Genomic DNA, 24,112 nt, shown 5'->3' with positions numbered 1-24,112 from the left:
GTTAGAAGTTTAATCAAATTGCATCACAGCAGATCAGAGACCACAAACACTGAAATCACCTTGTAAAATCCAGTTTCACTTTCTTGAAAAAAGCCTACAGACACTGAAGGGCTTTTAATAGGCAGAATTCCTATAACATTCAACAGACTCCAAGAGTTAAGTCTCCAGAAGAGTTATATTTGAAATTCAACACTTACATTCCCACAGTAAATCAATAAACATATTAAAGGTGGTTATGATACATGTAGATAAGAGATAGCTAGACTTCAAGCCATGAGTGCTGCTGAAGAATCCATGCTGCTGCACTCATTTTCCTAGGAAAATACATTAGATTTTACTACTGTCACATTTTGTATTTGCTCTTTTCAGTGAGAAGGTAAAGATCTGCAAGAAAAATTAACTCACTATGAGTCAGTTCAAGTTGTGTAGGAACACACATGTAAACTCAGCTGCCATCTCCGCTCTGTTTCAGTTTTATTTTTATAATGGATACAAGTTTTGGGGCAACACAGATCTTACCACTAACTGAAGAGCCCGTTTCAATTCATTATGCTCAATGCCCCTTTAATCAGTCACACCTTCACAGTCACCCACTCACTCCTTTATCCCTGGGTTTGTCTGACAACAGGGTGAGGTAATTTGATTGGTAAAATCAGCTGGGAAGAATGTACTTGTCCTACATTTGGTTTTATTGTTAGTGCCTATTGTTAGCAGAACTGGCTCATCAGCAGGTCAGATGAGCACATAACCAAAGAAAGGGAAGCAGCAGAAGTAAGCCTGCCCATTTCTGCAAGCTACTGAACACATCTGGACATCAGAAATCTTCACCCTCTGACCATTTGTTGAGCTAAGCATGCAAGTAGTCTCCTTATGTGACCACTGAAAGCCATGCAAACCTCTAGAAAGAGCCTTTCATCTGTAGCTCCCCTGTTCTGAACGCCCCAAGAAGCATTTTGCCACTTCTTACTTAAGATACAAATGGGAAGCCCTACTACCAGCCACACTTAAAAGCAGTCACCCACAGGACACCATGCAAATGAGGAAAATTAACTTTGTTTCTGACATTTCTGATACAAGAACCTCAGCCTCTAAAGGCTTTAGACACTTCTTTCTAACAGATGCTTCTCACCTGTGCACTTACCTTGTGCTGTATTCCTTATTCCAGGTTCTCAAATGGTGGTAGGAAATATGGCAATGCCCTTTAATTATCAATTTTAACAGTAGAGAGTACCAAATTATGCCAAAACTTCAAGCTGACATGTCACACCAAATTAATTCATAATACATCCCCCTTCTTGCTAACAGAAAACAAGAAAAAAAACTTCTTCCCTTAAGGAAAGTTCTCTTCTTGTTTTTTAACCAAATATAAGGAACAACTGCACAGTTTGCAATATCCAGGGACTACAGTCAACTCTCCTCTGAAAAAGTGTATTTAAAGGGGTTAAAGTATTTTCCTCAAGCCTGTCTGGGGAGACAAGTCTTTCCCAAGTGCTGACGGCACAAGTGAGGCAAGAGTTTAGGATAAGAAGGTCGAGTTAATATAACGTAACAGGGTCCTTATGGTTGGAGCAGGAAAGGAATCCCAAATTACTTCTGCTTTTTGTCCTACAGTGTCACCACAACTGAAAGCAATTCCTCTCACTCCACAGGAAGGTAAACAACTGTGTACTGGAAATAAGTAAAGAGAGAAAAACATGCCCTGCATGCCAGAATCCAGATGTTGATAAGAGAATCTCTTTGGGGTTTTTTTCATCATCACTGACATACAGATATACGTATATGTACCTACTGATACTGGATGTTGCTCATCAGCCTCAGCAGAGACACCATGCACACAGCCTGCTGCTTCAAACTAAACTCTGAACCTACCTCACCCCACAGGAATGCTTCCACTGATCCACAGCTGGACATTTGCACTACAGGTAATTCCACAAATGAAAAACAAGACTTACTAAATATGCTGAGAAAATATGTTTGAAAGATTCAAATAATGAAGGAGCAAGTGATCACTTCCAGGCTATCAAGGGTACGGTCTGAAACATCTGACAGCTTTCAAAGCTGACAGTGCTGCAAGAACACTGAACACTTTGATGCTTTTATATAGTTTTCCACAAGTAAGTTCTGTGCAGGGAAGACCTACATCCTGGTGAGGTTTGCTACGAGCCTCTGGTTTTTTTGTGTTTGCTTCACTAAAAAGATGGGTGAGATAAAGATAAATATATACTTAAGAAAGTTACCAGTTGTGAAAGTCAAACTGTGTACCAAAAGACCTGCAAATCAGTTGTGGTGGTCCAACAAGTGAATACAGTGCTCCTGACTAAAATAAACTTTGATGGAACAGCTCCACTCAAACTCCATGCAAAAGAGGAAACACCCATGCAAATGCTGAGTATCTACTTTGCATCCAGAAACAAACCACATTACATACCTGGTACCTTCTGAAGGACTCTTTGTTAGCCAAACAAGCCTAATCCCATGTTGTATGCCATACAACCCACAGCACATGCTTACTACACTTGAATAACATTGCTGAGAATAACCTCTAACTGCTTGTTTTCCTTCCTTTCACAGCTGCCTCATCCAGAAGTCTATTAGATCATAGCATATGTTTTCCCCAACTGTTTCATCTCTTGTCCTTTCCTCTTTCCTTACATTGTCCTGTCCATCTCCTCTGACATCAACACCTGGTTTCCCCCATGTCAGCCCAGCTGTCCACGCACTCTATTCCTTATTTCCCCCTTCAATTCCACCACCCCAGTTTTGAAGGAGGGACGTATGTTTTTAAGACTGATCACAATACCGTACCGGGATTTACAAGCAAGAAGTATTCACAGTGCTTATGAGCTAAGAACAGTGCAGGATCTGAGAGACATGAGGCGTGGAAGTTACCCTCAGCAGTTTGTGGTGTAGCCCAGATTTCAGAGACAAGCAGCATGAAGCAGAAGAACTTCTTCCATAGCTTAAAGGCTAACATAGGAAAAAACATCCCATAAGAATGAATATGAAGGATTTAGCTTTAAAGAATGCATGGAAAAATACCAACTTGGAGCTTGAAACGAAATTTGAAATCTAATTTTTTATGCAAATTAAGTTTTACTGGAAAATACAATCTAGCTTGTTTGACTTGTAAATAACTTCAGTTCTCAAAGTCTGAAAGAATTAGAAATCATGAAGTAATTCACTGGTCCTTGTTTCACTGTCTCCACAGACACATATTCTGAGCCTGTGATCTGAAATGTCAAAACATTGACTTTATACCCTAGTATTCACCCCACTTCCTGCAGGGTAGCCAAGTCTGTCCTGAGGGGAAGTGTGTCATTAATATCAACATCCTACGGTCTCACTCTCAACAGACCACTGATTGATTTGCAGTTCCATACAGCAGAGCCTAACTAGGTTATATTTAGTCAGATGTTAAAAACACTGTTTTTCCAGACATTTTGGGGTTTCACAGCAAAAATTACTTCTGTTTCTTTAAAAACCAGCATTTTCTTTTCACTCCTTGCTTCCATCTGGTCATATATGAACAGGAATAGAGTTCCTGATTCATTTTATATTCAAATCAGCACACACAGCAGCTTAAAGCTGACTTCATTTTCTTTTTCAGAATATTGCCTACTGTGTCCCTCAGGTATCTGAAAATGGGACTAAAACAAGGTGGGACTAAACCAAAACTCAGCTCTACCTGTTAATTTCCCTGTTGCAGGGCTCCCCTAACCTGGAAGCAGCAGTTTAAGGCCTTGAAACAGCCTCCCAAGCAAACCTGGACGAGGCCACAGGAGCACGCAAGGGAGGGCTACAGCTAACAGGACTCTACTGCTCTGAACTGCATAGTGGTTGATTGGAAATCTTGCCTCAGGCTGGAAGTGAAAAAAGATTCAAGGCAAGGCTCTGCAAATTCATGGAGAAGTCCACCATTAATTCCAATCCTACACAACTGAAATCTCAAGTTCATCAAGTCCCTGAACTGCTGTTTCCCACCTTCTGACATGGGCTGCCAGAGGAAGCACCACACCTGTTGCCAGTACTTCTTCCCTGAGCACCTGGAAGTTAAAATGCCTTGATGAACGCTCCCAGTTAACCCAACTATGCTCCAGATAGAAGGAATCAGAATTTCCACTTTCCCAAAAGGAATTAGTTCCTTTTAAAACTCAACTACATGGAAGTTAACTTGCACAGGAAACCTGAGTTCACAAAGTTGTTTTTCTCTCACACAGCACTGTGAGAGATGCTCATTTCTGCTTACTTTAGGATATTTAATAAACAGGCTTTTACTAGACACCAAAATAGCCTCACAGGTTTCATCACATACCTAAAATTTTATTTTTAATCCTCATAAAAGCCACTAAAGTCTTCAGTTTCCTGTGTAACCATTAAGGCAGTCAACAGCTGTCAACAGCAGAGTCAGACTTGCTTTACTTGCTAATCACATCAGACCTCAGTTTCACTGTGTCTTTGAAGGAACAAAATAGATATCCATCCTATGGCAGAAGTCACATCTATAACACAAACCTCCTGCTGCAAGAGTAAGTTAAATTCTTAAATTTAAGTGTAACATGTAAAAGCAGCAAGAACATGTAAAGAGTTAATGACACCAATGTCTACTGAATCAGGGTATTTCATCAAGAGCCTCACCTTCCAGTGTTACACACTTTAGTTACTCTTCCTGCAGCCATCAGGATCATATTAGAAGCATTACATCACTGCACTTAAAATCAAATTAAAGTATTCTTTATTGTTTGCCATCTTGCTGCACTATGTATATATTTACTTGTGCTCTTTTCAACCAGCCATTTTTTCTAGCAAGCTTTTGTCATACACCACACTTATTTAAATGGTGAAATGTCCTCCAGTAAACCTAACAAATAAAGTTGTTTCCTTCACAAAATCCAGTTCCCTGTATATTTGTATGAGGTACTTTCCAAAGGTGAAAAAGTGACCTCGTCAGGGATGTATTTGCTGACTCCAGAAACACTTGTACCCATCATTTCCATCTGCTTGCACTTGGAAATACAAGAACGAGATAAAACTTTCAAAGTAAACTGATGAAACTACAAGACACAGGGTGTGAAAAACATGTAAAAACTGGATTTGCTATCACCAACTAAGGACATAAGTTTTAAATGCCACAGCTGAATTTGACCATAACAACTCTTAATCTTCTTTCAGATCAAATGCAAAATAAAACCAGCAGATTCACCAAGGTCCTATCAGTGACAGACTCTGCACTTACTAACAAGATCGACAAAAATCTTTTCCTTAAGAAGTTCTCAAGAGAATTAACAATTAAGAAGAATCAGGTTGACACAGATTACAAAGAGCTATGAGGGGAAAAATCCCAACACTTATGGCTAATAGCCATCAAATGCTTTTCCTAGAAAACAGCTGTTTACCAGGAATAAAAATGCTGGAATACAGAAAAACAATACTGACCTAATACCATGCGCTAACAAGATGACCTCAGTAAACCGAGCCTAAGGTAACTTTGATCAAACTGTCAACATAAGTTTCGACAAATAAGTGAACGGACAACAGGCAGAACAATACCAAAGATACACACAGAAATATACACACTCCCAAGAATTCAACACGGAGCTGTTAAGGAAGGATATCCAGCGCTTTCCACTGGCGGAACTGAGAGCAAGGAGCTCACCGACCAGAACGTGAAGTAATGCTGTTCAGGGACAATAAGAACAACAGGTTCGGAAAGTCCCACCTTACGGGCCGAACAACCGCAGCCCCACACCTGGCCGCGGCTTACAGAAACAACTCCGCTGACCACCCAGCTCTATTTTTTAAGCTCTTCTCCTCGCCGCTCACCCTCAGGGCAGCCCAGGCAGGCTGAGCCCCGCAGTGCCCGGCGGCAGCCCCAGCCCTAACCCTGGCGCCCCGGCCCCGCTCCGCCCGCCCCGCGCCCCGAGCTCCCGGCCGGGGTGCCCGAGCTGCCCGGCCCGCCCGCCCGGCCCCGCACCTCCGGGCTGATGTACGACACGAAGGACGGCTTGGACGCCCTGGCCCCGCCGCCCAACATGGCCCCGGCCCGCGGCGGCGGCTCCCAACGCTTGCCCCGAGCGGGGAGGCAGCGGAAGGAGCGATCCCCCGGCAGCGCGGCGACGCCGAGCCGCATCACGGAACCGGCACCGCCCATGCCCGCCCCCAGCCACGGCCCCAGCCGCGGCCCCGCTCGGCGCCGGCCATTGCTGGGCACCGCCTCCCAGCCGCACCCGCCCTCACGGGGCGTGGCCCGCGCCCTCAGCGCCCGCGGGGGTCTGGGGTGTCCGGGGTGCCCGGGTAATGCCCCGCAAATGCCCTGCGAATGCTCCGCACACCTCTGCCCAGCTCTGCCCTCGGCCTGCGGGGCTGAGGACAGAGCCAACAGGGCTCTGGAGCCAACGGGGATCCCCCGCCGCTCTCTCAGTTTCGGGGAAACCACGTACCTTTCTGTGTAGCTGCAGGGACCTCCCGCTCCTGGCCTGTTCCTTGACCCAGCCGTCGCTTCCACAGAGTCATAAAATCGCAGAATGGTTTGGGTTGTAAAGGACCTTAAAGCTCATCTGGATCCACTCCCCTGCTGTGGGCAGGGGAACCTTCTGCCAGGTTGCTCCAAGCCCCATCCAGCCGGGCCTTGAGCAGTGCCAGGGATGCGGCATCCACAGCCTCTCTGGGCAACCTGTGCCACTGCCTTACCCCCCTCACAGCAGAGACTTTATTCCTAGCATCGCATATAAACTTCGTTTAACTCATCTATTGCACTGTTTCTCACTCAGCTGCCAAATGCCTGTGTTGTATCTGTACACACTCAAAGGCAACTCAGCATTAAGGAAAATCTAAACAAGGCATCGATATGCAGTGTTACTTATGGCAGGAGAAGTGCAAGAAAAATGACATAAAACACACTTTCCATTAAATAATCCTCAAACCCCTCTAAAATGTGACTGCTGATACTTCTTGATACCTCAAGAAGTCCTCTGCCCAATGCCTATTTAATGTGTTACAGCCACGGCCTCCCTGGAATGTCATCTTTGAACACTGTATAATCAGAGCTGTAAATATACACCAGGTTTAACTGGTATGTAGGTTACTTTTAAAAGCCTCATTTTTATATGGACACAGAACAATGCAAATAGTGTAAACGGCCTGTGGCAATGCAGCAAGACTACCCAGCAATTCAAATGGCAAATGGTAACCCAGGAGACAATTCGTGCAGAGTTGACTTTATGGAAATATTTTTACAAAAATAAAACATACTTTACAAACTCCAGTAGACCATAGGACGTGAATATCAACAGTTCCTTCAAACATTAGTGATAAGCACTTTCCCTATCATTTCCCCCCACTTTTTGTTTTAATACTTCACTTTATTTACCTTGCTCCAGACCCAGACCTAGGAAAACTACAGCAGGAAGAAAAAAGGTTACATATTTATAACACAGCATTTATAAAAGTTAAATAGAGGGACTGTTTCAATTCAGAAATAAAGGCTATTTCCCTGTTTTCAGAGTCAAGGAATGAGAAGTCCTTTGGATTTAATCACCTTCTCTCTGGAAAAAAAGCTCAAAACAACCCAGAGATTAGCTTTCATTAATAGTTTTACAACAAAGGCTGTCCTGCTATGGGATCCCATGCTGAAGAGCTCTCATGTTTCTCTCCACAGCTGCTTCCACATCATTCCTTATGTCGCATCTGACCTCAGCTGCAAAGGTCAAAAGTACACCCCATGGGATTCAACTGGTGCAAACCAGGGTGAGGGGAAATGTGGGACACCACCTCTGTGCTCTCCAGTGTATTAAGTACTTAAAGAAAGAGAATTACATGTTAAAAAAGTCTTTTAAAATACCTGAATTTAGAGTGGGAATAATGTGAATACCACAGCACGCCTTGAGGTTTACAGCACACTAAAGCAAAAATCAGCTACTTACTGACATAGCATTTTTCAAAGAGGAAGGGATGTTTTGACACTAGGCCAGAGTCTTAACTCTGATCGGAAGTGCAAAAGGAGCCTTAATTCCCACACAGCACATGGGAATTCATTCTTCATCTTGTCATGAAAAAAAGACATACATAAAAAAAAACTCTGAGTGAACTGCTATTCTCTATCAGCAAAATACCCACATGGTCAGCATGGGATGAACAGGGAGTGCTTCATCCTGGGGTTTGCTCTCCAGGATGCAAAATGTGTGGGAGCGAACCCATTGCAGAAGGGATTTGAAGCATTTTTGCTAGAATTTGGGGGCCAGATTTGGATCCCCCCTTAGTTCATCTTTTCTGGAATGGCAGAAATAAAACTATCGCAAGTTAACTTAATTCAGAGAAGAACATTAGCATCTGAAAGGGCCAGCTTTCTAAAATCTGGAGCATCTGTGGGGAGTACTCACAAAAGCCAACTTCAGCCCAGCTGCCTCATCTCTGTAGATTCTTCCTGCAGACACTGGAGGGAAATAGGTTCCTTCTAAAGGCAATGGGGGCAGCAAGTAAATTCCTTGTTAAGACTGTCCAGTGCTCAGAGCACCTCAGGAATTCAGCTTGGCCAGGCTGAAGTTGGCCTTTCAAAGTGCTCTCCTTCCCCTCCTTGTCTTTACACTCCCCCTATAGTCCTCTACTGCCTCTCATCTATGTATTTACATGCTTACTTTTTTGTCGTTTTAATACGGTCCCTCTTCAGCATTGTCACTCTGTGTTGTTCCCAATTGCTCCATACCAATGAGGAAATAAGACAGTTCAATGATGTTCAATCGTTTGGGATTGCTCTCTGCACTCATAAAGACTTTTAAAATAAAATTTCTGCAACAAACTGAAGTTCCTGGAATGGTGTATTAGTAGGATAGGTCTTCCCATGTTTCTTCTAAATGGGAAGTGTTGTTCCATGCTGCCAGTGAGTTCAATCCATTAAAAAGAAAAAGAGCTTATCGAATAATGTAATTTACTTTTGTTCAATTTTATATGTAAATCAATGGCAATCATGCAAATGTAGAACAGTACAACTTTTTAAAGCCAAGTTCTAGATTGTCTGTAGTGGGTGAAGAATATATGGCATTTAACTGTTGCCATTTCATATTGATACTTTTCTCTTTCTAGAAGTATAATCACAGAATTTAATGCTGCCTGCCGGAGGGAAACTCACTGACCAGCTCTACTCTTTCTATAAAGACAGATTACTTTGTTTAAAAAATTCACAGGCTATTAATTTGAAAAATTATTTGGGCTGAATTCTCAGCTGTGCCCAGGCTCGGTGGCACAACAGCTGATGGAAGAGAGACACAAGGAGCTGTTTGCAGTTTCTCTAGCAGTTTTCTTTCAGTGATCCTCTTATCTGCAAGTGGTATCTCATATTTTTCTTTGTGGCAGTCCTCCTTGTCAGCATTTCCTTGGCTATGGAAAGTATCCTGGATAAGGATATCCTAGGCAGGATCTGGAGCACAGTTGGTGAAGATCACTGAACACAGCTCTTTGTATCACATTTCAGCTTTTCTAAGCCTGGGCCTTTGTAAATCTCAGTGCCTTGGAGAGTGCAAAGGTTGCTTGGATACTCAAGGGTTGCAGGCCAGTGTGTGTTGTGGGTGCTTTGGTATAGGTAGGACAGATGTAGTGAACTTTTAAAGCCATTCATGAGTGTTGAGCAAACTTGCATGACTACGTCTAATTTCTACTCCCCATTTCCTCTTTTTGAAGAAAATAGAGGGAGTCTTTGCTGTGCTGCAGAGCTGCAAAGTCACAGGTGTGCATAACTCCCATTACAGAGTGGTAAATCAGAGGCAGGAATCTGCAGCTGTGCTCCCCTTTGAACTCTCATCATGGCTCCTTTTAGTACATGCAACTCCAGTGGTGACAGAGGTAAAGAATTTGAAGTACCATCTCAAAAGAGGATCTCAAACAATTGCCATTTGTCAAGGTTTCATGATCTTTCTATTCAGAAAATCTACCTGTGTGTACAGTTTGATTTTTTTTATTTTCACATTTTTGAGGGCCTTACCAGAGGAACTGCACTTAGGTGTGCGAATCTGGGTATTTCTGGTGTACCCATACATTACTCTGACATTTCACAGAGCCTTGCAGATGCTTGTGTGCAGCTCAGAAGGGAGGAGCTGTCCCAAAAGTGTTGGATTTACCTCGAGTCTACAGAGGTCTGCCATGCATGCTGGGTCTAATATTTGTACTGTTCAATTAAGTAACTCAGTTTAGGACTTTAGCATTTTAAGACAACACACTAAAGTGGCTGAAATCAGTATCCAAGAAATAAAGAAGACTTAAGATGAAGCTGGAAGTCAGATTACTGGGAGCTAGCAGGGAAAAAAGTCAGAAATTAGGAATGTACTGAGATGTCCTCTGGGAGAAGGTCACCAAATCAGTCTACAGAGAGCCAGCAGCTACCTCTGCTTTATACAGGCTAAGAGAATTTTCTGTGAAAAGTCATGAATGTTAGCTTTCTACAAATTAAGACAATTCTAAAAGAAGAAAACAACAACAAAAACCATAAAAGGGGTCCGCTCTCAGACACTACTTCTAATACTGTACTCACAGTGACATTTTCATTTTCCAGTACTTTCAGTGTCCTTTTGGAATTATTTTCTGAACTTGGTTCAGATTGCAGTCGGTCACCTTTGCAATGAGCCCATTTTTGAAGTATATGGTCAGAGATTGTGTAATGCTGTCCTATATAAACCTTTTATGTTTTATCTTTGTTGCAGTGGTCTTTCTCTACTGGACGTTGTGTGATTAAATTTCTTAAGCAGTTTTCTACTCCTCATTGTGAGAACCTAATCACTCTGGGTAAAGGGAAAGCAGATCTACTCTAGCTCTCCTCAGCTGAAATATCTGGCTCTGTTTCCTGTTCCATCCCACGTCTCAGTCCTGAGACACTATGTGCCCAGTTCCTGCAGAAGGTGGTTGAAGAGATGCAATTTTTTTCTTAAGTAAAACCATCTGGGATGTCCCACATGGCCACACATCGTGACTCAGATGGCAAACAGCACTTCCTTCAGGGGTAGCAATACAGACCAGTGCCATTTTGTGTCCATCCCTTAATTACTGAATGTTTTTGTTCTACCAGGGCCTTCCAGAGCTAACCTTCCTAACCATTCTAACCAGGGAGGTTCATCTGCCATTTGGGATATACAGTTCCAAAATATCCACAAAGAGTGCAAGATCAAATTAACAACTACACCTTGGAGAGCGGGACAGAGGCATTAACTGCTGAGAACACAACCTGGACCAGAGTGCTTACTTTAGCCATAGAGATGCAGCTGGGAATTACATGTTCTAAACTTGAAGATGGAAAACAAAATATTGCTGTGAGAGTTGTGAAAACTCAGGGAACAAAGCACCTCACATCGAATAACAAAATCACCTTCTCTTAATAGCTACAAGTGGGAGAAGAGGAAGTGAGTAATTTTTTAATAACTCTAACTCACCCAGGAAAGCATGGGTGTCACAAACAAGAATACAAGGGTTAGGGAAGTTCCCTACCTTTTTTAGCTATTTTGAGGCAAACACAATTACTTGTTTGTGGGCACACACACAAACTTCTTTGTCACGTGGTGAACTTTATTTTATTCTCCAAAATGCTGTGAACAGAAATTACTTCAGGCTGGGTATTTCTTATCCTTAGCAGTACACAAAGGGTGAGCCAAACCCCATCTGCATCAAGAAAAAGCCTACACCATGGCTGGATGTGAGGCAAAATTACATCAGGGCTCTCCTCTCACCCTTGTTTCTTCTAAATCTGCAGTGCAAACAGAGGTCCAAGGATCATGAGCTCGTAAATAACAAGACTGATAAATTTAAGTGTGGCCTTTCTGATATCAAAGGATGTGAATTGACCCTTCTGTCTTGGAATGAATCCCACAAAAGAAAAAAAACCAACATTCAGCTTCCAATTGATTGTCCCTAAGCTGGGCGGAGGAAAAAATCTGCCAAGGTGTCCTTGGGCAGCCCTGGTTCGTTCTTCCCAAGTAATTTCTCCAAATGCAATGCAGATGAAAAGTCCTTGGGAAAGAAGTCCAGCTGTCTGTCACTCGCTAGGAATCTGGTCCATCTAGTTAAATAGTTGCTCTTGTGCAGGACTCTTCCTGCTGGGCATGAGGAGAAGCAAAGCAAAGCTAGTGAGACCCATCCAGTGTCCGAATTACAGGGTACAGGATGGGTCAGTTCTAGCATATCCATGGGGAGAAATATTCATTATGAGGCCTACACAGTTACCTCTTCTCTTTAGGAAGGACACATACAGACTTGAAAGCTTTTACCTCTTTTCTTTTACCTTAGAAGAGCTGTGTCCTGGCTCTTCTGTTCTTTCCTTTACCAGTGAAAATTGTATCCAGTGCATGACCGCAGTGAGAAAATGTGCTGGTTTTACTTTGCCCACCAGGCCCTTGACTTACTCTTGGCTTTGATTTCCTAATGCAAAATGCGTGTGTTTCAGTAATCATGGATGTCAGGTAATGAAAGAAGCCATCCAGCTCATGCTGTCATCCCCACCTCCCATACAACTGTGGCAACTAAAAAATCCAGCCCAGATAATCTGAGAAGCAGGCACAAACCTACCCCTGCAGGAAGGCTACATGCTCTTTAGCAGAAACTCATGGCAAAACACAAACATGATTCTAGAAGCTTCCCTTTACTGTCCCTGACTTCAAAAAGGCCGTTGTCTAAGCAAGGCACACTTCTATTTGGCTAGGACAAACAAGTCTTTGAAGCAGCAAACTTTATAGAAGCAGTAAATTTTTAAAAGAAATCTCATAAATCCATGTATCCCTGTTAGCAAATGCTTCTGATTTAACAGAATATTTTTCTTTGCAATTTCTGTGGTTTTTATATTCAGGCTCTTGGAAAGTTTCTTGACCAAACTTTCTAGAATTAAAATGTATTTATGCTAGAATTAAAATATTCGTGCTGATATCCATATGGCAATGCCATGCCTGAATGTCAGAGGTGTATTTGGAAACTTTTTTTTTTTGAGGATTTCAGAAATCACCTGCCCTTCCAGAACTCCAAGTTTTTCTATGGAAATAAGTTATTTTAAATTTATTTTTTCCTAGTGTGTGGGTGAAATTTGTAGAGGGACTTTTCCTCAGGGAGAATATATAAACCAGCAGTGGACTGGCGGAATTTTATTGCATGGACTTTGTCCCAAACCATTGGGTTTAAGATCTGTGTTCTCTGAATGCATCACTGCTTCTTGGAAAACAGTTCAGCCCTGGCTACTCCTGTAACAGGAGCTCTGATCTGGTCCCATAGCTTGTAAATTGGCTCATCTTATGCCTTTGGATACACTGGAGAACTTGCTGGAGACGTTAGTTAAAGCATGCAGAATCCTGATTTATGATTTACCACTGTCATGTAAGGAATGCTTATCCTGAATCTATTGCCCTGAAATCACCCCTGACAGCAGCTGCAAGAAGTTTCTTAAGAAATGGATACAAGAAAGGAAAACCACACACTACCTCCTCACATAAGATTTTTATCTGAGGTGCTCCTCTCCTCCTGTTCTCAATAATTTGCCAGATAAAGTCTTTTGACACACATTTTATCAACTCCCCCTTAATAACCTCTTTCTCAGGTAGCCTTCCTCACTGGGAATCCTTACTTTGCAAAATTCTTCTTTGCAGCCCTCAGTGACTCAAAATCGAGTCTCTCTTCTTCCTTCTGCTATGCCTACTCTGTCTTGTGTAATTTCTTTACACCCCTAAAGTATTTACTTCTAATTTATTCAGGATATAGTCCTGGCTGTTTCTAACCACTGCTGTCTTCTAAATCACTAGCAAATTTTATTTGGGGTTTTGCTGCCACGAAGACTTTGGTGCATCGTTAAAGAATTATTTTTAAATTATTTTAAAATGCATACTTTAGCAATAGAGAGGAACGCTGTAATAGCTAAAACATCACAGTTTTCCAACCTTCGTGCTTGTCACAGGAAGGTGAGAACGAGCTCTGGCTTTCCAGCGGGAGCTGCTGCTGAGGACACAGCGCTCTCTGCTGCTGGGAGCACACAGGGACGCCTCAAACAGCCCTGAGGATTTGGCGCATAAAGCCTCACTTTTCTTTTTGGCTGTGGAGCATTCACTTAGGTTTTTGCAAGTGTGTGGAGAAGTGTCCTCAGACACTCTCGAACACTCTCCATTCACCGGCAAGGGAGCAAAGCATGGACTCCAGATGTAGTTTTGTCTGTGAAGCAGGAGAGCTGCATGGAAAGTCAGTAAAAACTCTTCAGCTTTTCCTCCACCTTTTCCCACAGCTCACTTGCTGTATATGGAATGTAACATATTTAACACCTCAGTTCCACTGGCCTAAATCACTTCAGTCTTAAACTCCTTAATCACCTGGAGCTTCTTTTCTCTTCTATGTTTTTGTGGAGTGCTGCAGTTGCTGCATGAGTGGCCAATCATGCTCTCTGATGAAACAGAGCTTTTCTCTTTGATTTCCTACACTGTTTTTGGAGCTGATTGTTGTTGAGTATTGATGTATTTTTTTTCCTTTTTTACTTTTGATTTGTAGCTCTCTAATGGCCTTCCCCATCTTATTTCTTGAGTTGGACCTATTTAATTAGTTCTGACCTTTCTGTTGCCATTTTTCTTGATTGGTTTTTTGGTTTTGTTCCCATCCTGCTTTTTCTAATGGAAGGAAATTTACCAAGTTCAGATGCTGGATTCTGCACCTGGGATGGGGTGATGCCAAGCACAAGGATGAAGTAGAAGAGGAGTGGCTGGACAGCTGCAGAGGAAGGTGGGGCTGGCTGGTGCTGGGCTCAGCGTGGGTCCACAGTGCCCGGGCAGCCCCAAGGACAAAGCCCAACCCAGGGCTCCCAGCAGGGCACAGCCAGAGCCCAACCCAGAGCTCCCAGCAGGGCACAGCCAGAGCCCATCCCAGAGCTCCCAGCAGGGCACAGCCAGAGCCCATCCCAGAGCTCCCAGCAGGGCACAGCCAGAGCCCAACCCAGAGCTCCCAGCAGGGCACAGCCAGAGCCCATCCCAGAGCTCCCAGCAGGGCACAGCCCAGCCCAGGGAGGGGATGGGCCCCTGGGCTCAGCCTCAGGGTGGCCTCATCCTGCTGGGCCCTGCAGGTGGAGAAGGAGGGGAAGGTCCTCCAGTGCATCCTGAGGAGGGAAAAGGAGCTGGTGGGAAGGCTGGAAGGAACTTCCTGTGAGGAGCAGCTGAGGAACTTGGGCTTGTCCAGTTTGGGGAAAGGGAGATGAAGGGTGACCCCACTGCTCTCTGCAGCTTCCTGAAGAGGGGAAGGGCACAGGGAGGTGCTGAGCTCTCCTCCCTGTAATCCTGGGACAGGACAGGAGGGAGCAGTTCACAGCTGCACCAGGAGAGCTTTCCTGGCCATCAGGAGGCATTTCTATAAAGTGAGGGTGGTCAAGCACTGGAACAGCTTCCTAGGGAAGTGGTTGGTGCCCAGTCTGTCAGTGTTCAAAAGCATCTGGACAGTGCCCTTAGCAACGTGCTGGAACTTGGCCTGCCCTGAATGGGCAGGCAAGTGACTGGATAATGGACTGTAGGTCCCTTCCTGACAATACAGAAAAGTCTGTTCTATTGTATTTTCTTCCCTTTCCATTTACAAATAAAAAAATTATTGAAGTTATTGGTAGAAGGTGGGATGGCATTTAATTATCACACTTTTCTTGTGACAAGCACCTTCTACTGCTGATACCACCATGATTATCCCACCTTCCTGAAGCTGCAGTTTCACATGACTATAGTGGCAACATCCTGGATTACTCTTAGGCTCCAGTTTTTGGATGTACCTGACTTTTCTCTCACGTGAAAATATGAAGTAGTTACCTAAGCAGTGACATTTACAACATCCTAAGCCATGCTGCAATATCCATGTAGGACTGGCAACTGTGGGCCTGCACCTCTGATGAAACCCACCCCCTTTTGTAGCAGCACATAGCCCAGGAGTGTCTAATATGTAGTAAACTCCTCTATTCAGGCACCTTCATCTCTTCCACGTTGTTCATTAACTTGTATAACCAGAAAATTACTGTCAAACTTAAATGTGTGCCAGAAGTAAAGTCTGTGATAAGGCTGTTTTATACAGTTTGATTATATATGCATACTATTGATACAAACACAATACAGCATGCAGAAAAGGAAACAAAGGAAGTGATATAACAAGCAAGGTTTGTGATTCTCGTGTTGGAACAAGAGGCCTTTTTGTCTCACTTTTAAAGTAACTTTTTTACTGTAGAAAAAAAAAATTTATTTTTTCTTGGTCAGTAACTCCATTCTGCAGTCTTAGATTTTTAATTACAGAAAACTTACAAAATCCACAAAGGTTTCTTGATGCCATCCTATGTTTATTGTGATGCAAGGTATCAACCTCAAACAGGACTGATGCAGAATATATATGAAAGTATTTAAGCTAGTGGCTGAGCCTCTACAAGCTGGTAGCTTTAAGCTACCCTGCAATAAATACTGGCAGCCATGGCTTTGCAAAAGTTTAAGAAAACACAGGTGTGAAAGATCTTTCCAAATGATGATCCTTACTAATACAGGTGTGTAAGGACCATGACATGTGGGAAGGTGTGCACTGTGCAGGGTCAACATCCCCAGCAAGAGCTTCCAGTCCCTGAAGAACAGTGACTTTTGCCCTTGGTAGCAGCTGGACACTTGTTGAGAATTATTAGGGCAGTGTTTCTTAAAATGCAAATTGCAAACAATCAGAAAGTTCAATAAACAACAGCAAGCTTCTCTCAGACTTTCATAATGCAAGAGAAAAAAGTGGAAGAAAATGTAAGAATACAGATATTTATAGAATGGAAGTCTGATTTTCATTTGGATATAAATCAAAACTGCTGTAGTTAATCCACAGAGAACACTCCTTTGATTTTTTTTCTTTCCCAAAAAGACCAGCTATCTCTTTATGCTATTCAAATCTGTTTGAATATTAATTTGGCACTGTGTGACTACTTCGCAGACTAACGATCAGCAGATATTCAACCAGCAATAAGAATGTTAAATATGCATGCACATTTTTGCAGGAATATTTAAAAAGTTGATTCCAACTGCTGGAAGTTTTCTAGGCAGAAAAATTTTAAGCAGTAAAAGGTCTAAAAATAGAAGCTGCAAATGAACGCATCATATTCAATAGTTCTGCAAGTTTAACTGTTCATCTAGAATTTTGTAAAAGGGCAAGAATTTGATGGACTATGGCTAACAGACTTTAATTTCTACCAGTGTCTGTATGCACAGATCCCTCTGAAACCACACTGCTCACAGACAGGACACACTTATGGACTAGGAAGACAAGTCAAAATTCAAAAAAGCTTTGAAACAGAACAGCTCACATGTTCACAAACTGTTCCTCTAAAGTGACCATCAGGGGGAATATCCTTTCTGTGTACATTTCCCTTTTGTGAATGACGACTACAGTGTTTGTAATTGTGGGATTTAACACACAGCACTGCAGAATAAAAAATGTATACACTGCTTATTAGTAAACCACCAGTATTACAAAAACACAGGGTATTTAAAATGCTCATTTAGTCAGTTTTGCCTTCCAAAGTGCACCGTGTAGTATTTAAGTCAAAGCTAGGTCTGTACTTTTGAAAACCTTGTTTTTACATTCATGGATTCGTTAACAAGTGTCAGAAGTTATCCATTAAAATGGGCACGAACACCAGAAACAAACTGCAAATTCACCTTTCACCACACAGCACAAAAATCATGGTCACAGCTTCATATTTAATGTGGAATCACTTTAAGTATACAATATTTCAAAAGATCCAGAAACTGGTTAGGAGCTAAAAGCCAGTAGAACAAAAATACAGAAAATCTAAAATACATCTTTGACCTTTTTAATCCTATATTTTAGGGTCACATTCCTGAATAGACAAGTTTGCCATATGAGGAAAGAAACTTTGGTATGGAGTTGAACTAGCCACATGAATAGCACCTGTAGCTTTCAAAATAAATAGTAATGGCTAACTAGACACGATGGCAGCAAGATATCCCCTAGAACAAGCATATGCTTGGAGCTATGCATGAAGGCTGGACAACAAAATGAGTGTAATTTTTTTAAAGTAACTTCAAAGCATTTCTGCTTTGTGTATTTCTAATTATTTAGAAAGCTTTCCTACAATGAGAAAGCTTTACTTTTATATGCTAACCCCTTATAGTCACTCCCTTGAAAATTGCACTCTGATGCTCGCAGAACACTTTTATTAAGTGTTTTTCTTTTTTAAGTCTTTAGATTCCCTCTATTTTTCTAAAATATTGTATTTTTATTCCATAGGCCCATACTGGTTAGCAGTAGATGCTGGGAACAGAAACATGCCCGCTGCTCCAATAGTTGCTTATTAAAAAGGTCAAAGATAAATTCGACCTTGAAATGGAACAGAAGTTGGGCTTTTCTTAATAAACGGTATCAGAAATAACAAATCATCTTTGTCACATGTGACACTCTCCTACAGCCATCAATAAAGTAGCTACCGGAATGTTAGTCTATGTTAATCTGTTTTATGGGTTTGCAACAAAGCATAATACACATTTAACAGAGTAAGTGAAACTTCAGTTTCCAGTGTGTAATGAATTTTAGTAGTTTAATAAATTTTAACTTTTATTTGTGTATTCCACTGTAGTGCTGTGACAACAAATCACACCTGTGTACCAGAGCATACATCAACAGTATGATGTAACTTTACTTACACCACTGCTATATTTAGATTGTTGAAAGAGACATAAGCATACACTATGGCCACAGCAAATAAATTTCTGGGATTTTTTCTTTGATAACCTTCACTTTTTAAGTAATACTTCACTTTTAAAATTTGAATTATTGAAAAAAATCACAGAAAGTTTACAGGAACAGATATAAGGAATAACCTCACAGGCACTGATATGACTAACATTTATTTTAAGGGCTGAGAGGCATTAGTACCACGTTGACAAAGCTGACTGAAAAGAATGACTAACTTTGTCTAAATGGAAAATGCCCACCTTTGCTTGTTGAGAAAAGAAATTCAGAAAGTTATTTTTGGCCTTGCTATGTCACGAAGTCAATCATACAAAGACCTAAGCATTTAACCTAAGATAATAGTTTTTAAAGCCCTTCTATTAAAAAAAAAACCCAAAACCCATCATGCAAATCTTTGATCAATTATGCAGCGGCTTTAAAACTGTTGCAAGACCATACTGTATATATTAGCTTTTATACTGCTAATGCACAACTACCAGCAAACTCGATTAGATTAACACAAATTTGTCTTAATTACACCGTTATATCACACTAAGGAGACAAATGCCACAAGATTGGCAAAAACATTTAATTCTGAGCACTCAAATGGCAGGACAATTATGTGTTGTAACCCCTTCACATTTAGAAAAAAACATGATCCTGCAGTCTCACTTTACAAAAAAAGGAAAAAAAAAGTCTGTAAAATATTAATTGGGAGGGGAACTGTTTTACTACCTAACACAAAGTAACTCATACAACTAGTGTCAAAGGAAACAAAAATACTCCTAAATAAAAAGTCAAAATACACATAGCAACAGAAGCACAAATGCTGCGTTAAATACAGTCAAGATAGGAAGACAATGCACTTGTTAATAAAAAAGACAAAAAAAAGAAGAAAAGATACTAAACTTAGCAACACATTTAAAGAAAATGCAATGAGGGAAAACTGTGTTTTCCTATGACAAGTTTCCATTTGCAGTCTTTCCATCCATAATTTGTCTGTACAGTACATCCAATTAAAATATTCAGAATCTCACAGAAGAGCTAAGTTGTTCTCTTCCAAATCTAATTCAGAAGCTGGTTTTGGATGTTTTAAACAGACATCATTATGAATGAAGTAGAAGCAAGGCAACAAATGGACTTTTCATTACCATCAATATTAGCAATGATGACCAACATTTTTAGAAGTTATCATAATCTTTTTTGTCCTTCTTTCCCTCTGCTTCAAACCCATCAACCCCATCACTGTCCCTTCTCCTTTTACGATTATTATGGATGTTGAAGCGTTGATTCATCTGTGGTAACGGATCCATTCCTAGAACTTTGTGTATCTGACGGAACGCAAGGAGTCTCAGCGCAAACTAGAAAAACAGTACAGAAAATCACTTGTGTTACAAACAAACATCCATTTTGAGCACTATATCAAACAATTAGGGAAGAACATCAGTGATGTAAGATATTACCCTTAGCTCTAATTATTCCATCTTTCCATTCTCCCAACAAAATCAATACAATAAAATGTGTATGTCACTTTTGCTGCTTTTGTAAGTGCAGCATCTTAGCTTAATGTACTTGTGTTTGGGCCTCTGGGCTTGCACGGAAGCAGCCAAGGCTTGTCACATGTCATGTTAGGTGACAAGTGATCAGGAATCATTAGTAAAAGGATCAAATGAAGAGGCAGAGGCAGTAACCTCTTAAACTGCAAGCATGAATGGTCATAACTATTGTATGAATCTTACACAGATGTATTTATAAAATTTCCAATCTAGTAACATGCTGATGTAGAGTAAAAGCCTGTTCGCAGATCGAGATCTAGATATGTAGATATAGACGAGAATGCTATAAATTGTTCAGGAAAATACATTTATTTCAGTGCAATAATGAGCACTATGAACACCCTCTCCTGTGATACATTCAATGCTTAGCTTAAGGCTGGTAAGATCCAACTACATTCTGCGAAAAAAAAAAAAATTCATGTCCAATATAAAGCTACATTAAAAAAAAACAGAACCCAAACAAAGCCATCCATCAAATTTAGTTACTTCACAACTACATTCCCTTACCTGTGCACTTGAAGTAATATCCTCGCGTTGCTGATCTGTCATTACAGCAAGTGTATCAAAAGGATCTTTTTCACAAGGGTCCAGAAGGCCAGGCCCACCTAAAATAATCAGGCTAATTAGTAACACATCTTTACCTTATTACAATCAAGATTACAGATTAGTTAAGTGTACGTATACATAAAAGGTAACTTGCCTTTCAGGATGATTCCTGAAGATATACACTCAAAAACTCTTCTCAGTGCATCTCCAGGACTCTGTGGTCCAGTCGCGCTGCTAATTGCTTTTTCCACAAGCAGCTCCATAGCCTAGACCAAAATAGGAGGATTTAGCCAAATTAGAAGACTGATTAAGACAGAATAAAGCTGTTACTGTTCCTCAGTAGAGAATTTTGAATCCTGAATTCTGAAGAACATTACACATTGTAGAACACTTTCAGTAAAAATTTAAAAAAACCCCAGTTATTTTATAAAGATGAATAAAAATAAAGGTGGTGCCAGATGAACAATGAGTGCTGATACTGGCAGCTGGTCACTGCTGGTGTCCCCAGGGCTCAGTGCTGGGTCCAGTCCTGTTTATTCATGATCTGGATGAGGGAATCAAGTGCCCCCTCAGGCAGTTTGCAGATGGCACCAAGCTGGGTGTGAGTGCTGATCTGCTGGAGGGCAGGGGGGCTCTGCAGAGGGATCTGCACAGGCTGGATCCATGGGCCAGGGCCAGTTGTGTGAGGTTCAACCAGGCCAAGTGTTGGCTCCTGTCCCTGGGTCACAGCAGCCCCTGCAGCTCCAGCTGGGACAGTGGCTGGAAAGCTGCTGAGTGGGAAAGGCCCTGGGGGTGCTGGTCAGCAGTGGCTGAACATGAGCTGGGGGTGCCCAGGGGGCCAAGGAGGCCAAGGACATCCTGAAAGTATCAGCAATGGTGTGGGCAGCAGGAGCAGGGCAGTGACTGCCCCTCTGTGCCGGGCACTGGTGAGGCCACACCTCAAATCCTGGGCTCAGTTTTGGGTGCCTCACAAGAAAGAGACTGAGGTGCTGGAACATGTCCAGAGAAGGGGAACAGAGCTGGGGAAGGATCTGGAGCACAAAGTTCTGTTACCAACTGCAGAGGGAGCTGGTGGTGTTTATCCTGGACAAAAAGATAGGAGTGACCTTATTGTTCTGTATAACCACCTAAAAGGAGGGTGTAGCCAGGTGGGGGGGTGGTTTCTTCTCCCACATAAATGACGACAGGACAAGAGGAAATGGCCTCAAGTTGTACCAGAAAAGGTTTAGATTGGATATTAGGAAAAAAAAGTTTTGACTGAAAGGGTTGTAAAGCATTGCAACAGCGTGCCCAGGGAGTTGACAAGAGTTACTATCCCAGGAAGAGTTCACAAAACATGTGGATATGGCAATTAAGGACATGGTTTAGTGGTGCTAAATTAACAATTAGACTTGATCTTCAAGATCTTTTCCAACCTGAACAATTCAGTGATCCTGTGATGGGCTTCTTCCCATCACAAGTTTTTCAGCAATTTTGTGGAAATTTATACAGTAGTATACAGGTAGACAACTTGTCCAGCCATTTTTGAGACTATGAAACACTCTGGGACACTTGATTCTGTCAGCCACATGAACACAGTACATGGTACACCTAATGAAACAGGATGCTTCAGAAAAATGGAAATAGTTTTTTCTACAAGACTACAGAAATTTATATTCTCAAACATTTAATGTCCTTAAAATGCTTAGTATCCTCACTAGTCCTTCAGTTTAGAAAAACTGAAGCTTACAGCAATTTTTCTGCTAGTTAGCAAGCAACACTAATTCATATGTTAAGCAAGTATAAAAAACCTCTATATAGCCTTATATATAAATATGTTTTCTGAATGTATACATTTCATTTTTCGGAATGTATACATTCTGAAATGTATACATTATTTGATGTTAGTTAAAATGGTTTAAATCATTAGCTGTGTTTTAAGTACTGATTTTTTTCCATGAATATTTCCATTGCTCGCTTTTATTAGACATTATTTTTTCCCAGAAGAATCTATAAAAGTATTTGTAAAAGAAAGAACTAACTTCTCCTGGAACTCTTTCCCAGAATTAGATAGATGTTTCACTGTTACCTCTGGCAAGTTTAATTCTCAAACAATAGTTTTTGATAGGTTTTTTGGAGGCACTTGTTGTTTGGACCTTGTCCTCCTCACCACATCTACAGTTGTTCAAACACTACTTTTTCTTCCTTATTTCAAGGTGTAAATATTTATTCTGATGTATACAAGTAACTACAGGCAGTGCTAATCACTAAGGCTGCCCATTTCTTTCTATTTTAGCGCCATTTAACTGACAGATTTCAATTTTTGAAATGTCTGCAAAATGTCTGATACAGCCATACTCCTGCTGTATCAGTCAGGATTTGGCAACAGTAATTAAGATGTTTTCAAGCAGGAAACAAAGTACATCAGTAAAGAGAAAAAAGCAGATCTTGGATTTGCATATATTAAAATCTAGTTCTTTTGGATCCACATATAATACACTGAGGTCTATAACTCAGTCCTAGGAAAATGTGAATTATGATGTCCTGGTGTTTATGTGCATAAAAGGCTGGATTTCAAATTTGAATAATGTGTAGGAACCTGACAAAATTCTTTTAATTTAGTTTCTTTTAGGTACTTTTAGGTACATGAAATGCTATTACTGTGAGCATTCGGGCTTCCTGTTAACTTCTATTTTTACAACTACTTATTTTTTTTTGAACTAGCTCTGTCATCTCTTTCATTTGCAAAAGGTTTCTAGTACAGAGGGTAGGAGAATATCTGTATTCAGAAAACTGTACTACTCCAATATGTGAAACTCCATCTGTACTGGCTGAAATCACCACTTTCATTTTGTCATTATTTTTATCAGTAAGACTCTTCCTATAGGCCAAAAGAACAGCTGACTACAGTTCAGTGCTGGTCCATGTCTCTGAGAATGCATCAGGAACAAATCAGGAATCACTTTTGGAGAGAACTGAGACACAGTGAGGTCTGACACACTGCTTCATATCTCTCTTCCCTTCTGGATGTTCCTTGGAACACATAATGTGAGTTAAGAAGCCACACTCCTTGTTCTTCAGCCATATCCCTCCTCTGTGTTGCAATAGTTGTAAGGATACTTTTCTGAAAGTAAGCCAAGGTTCATTCTCTGGCAACTCAGTATCACAGTGATATTAAGAGAGCACTGAGCATCTTTTAAGATGTATTTGTTTAGTGTACTTTTCATGAAATGCAGTACTGAAACTGGCACTAGTTTTTTTCCACTTAAACATTTCAAAAACAGACATTACTGCTCCACTTCCCTTCCAGAAGCAATAAATATTATTAGAAGTAATTTAATAAAACTGTCTGCAAACTT

General features: G+C 41.3%; 2 protein-coding genes across 3 annotated transcripts in view; both read right to left on the bottom strand.

The window, feature by feature from the left end:
• The window catches only part of MTMR12 (myotubularin related protein 12), a 33,071-nt gene extending 26,944 nt beyond the window's left edge, over positions 1–6,127 (bottom strand). Inside the window, exon 1 of the mRNA XM_059492884.1 lies at positions 5,972–6,127. Coding sequence (XP_059348867.1) covers positions 5,972–6,127 — 156 coding nt within the window. The remainder of the gene's footprint in view (positions 1–5,971) is intronic.
• Positions 6,128–17,661: 11,534 nt separating this feature from the next.
• The window catches only part of ZFR (zinc finger RNA binding protein), a 46,798-nt gene continuing 40,347 nt past the window's right edge, over positions 17,662–24,112 (bottom strand). For both annotated transcript variants that reach the window (XM_059492050.1, XM_059492051.1), the window contains exons 18-20: positions 20,929–21,040; positions 20,736–20,833; positions 17,662–20,033 (exon numbers count right to left, since the gene is read on the bottom strand). In XM_059492050.1, the coding sequence (XP_059348033.1) occupies positions 19,854–20,033; positions 20,736–20,833; positions 20,929–21,040 (390 nt within the window). In that variant the 3' untranslated portion in view covers positions 17,662–19,853. The remainder of the gene's footprint in view (positions 20,034–20,735; positions 20,834–20,928; positions 21,041–24,112) is intronic.

This window comes from Ammospiza nelsoni, chromosome Z (assembly GCF_027579445.1).
Source record: "Ammospiza nelsoni isolate bAmmNel1 chromosome Z, bAmmNel1.pri, whole genome shotgun sequence".
NCBI classification, from domain to species: domain Eukaryota; kingdom Metazoa; phylum Chordata; class Aves; order Passeriformes; family Passerellidae; genus Ammospiza; species Ammospiza nelsoni.
The sequence above is the reverse complement of the archived record's forward strand: the minus strand, read 5'-3'. Positions and strand labels throughout refer to the sequence as shown.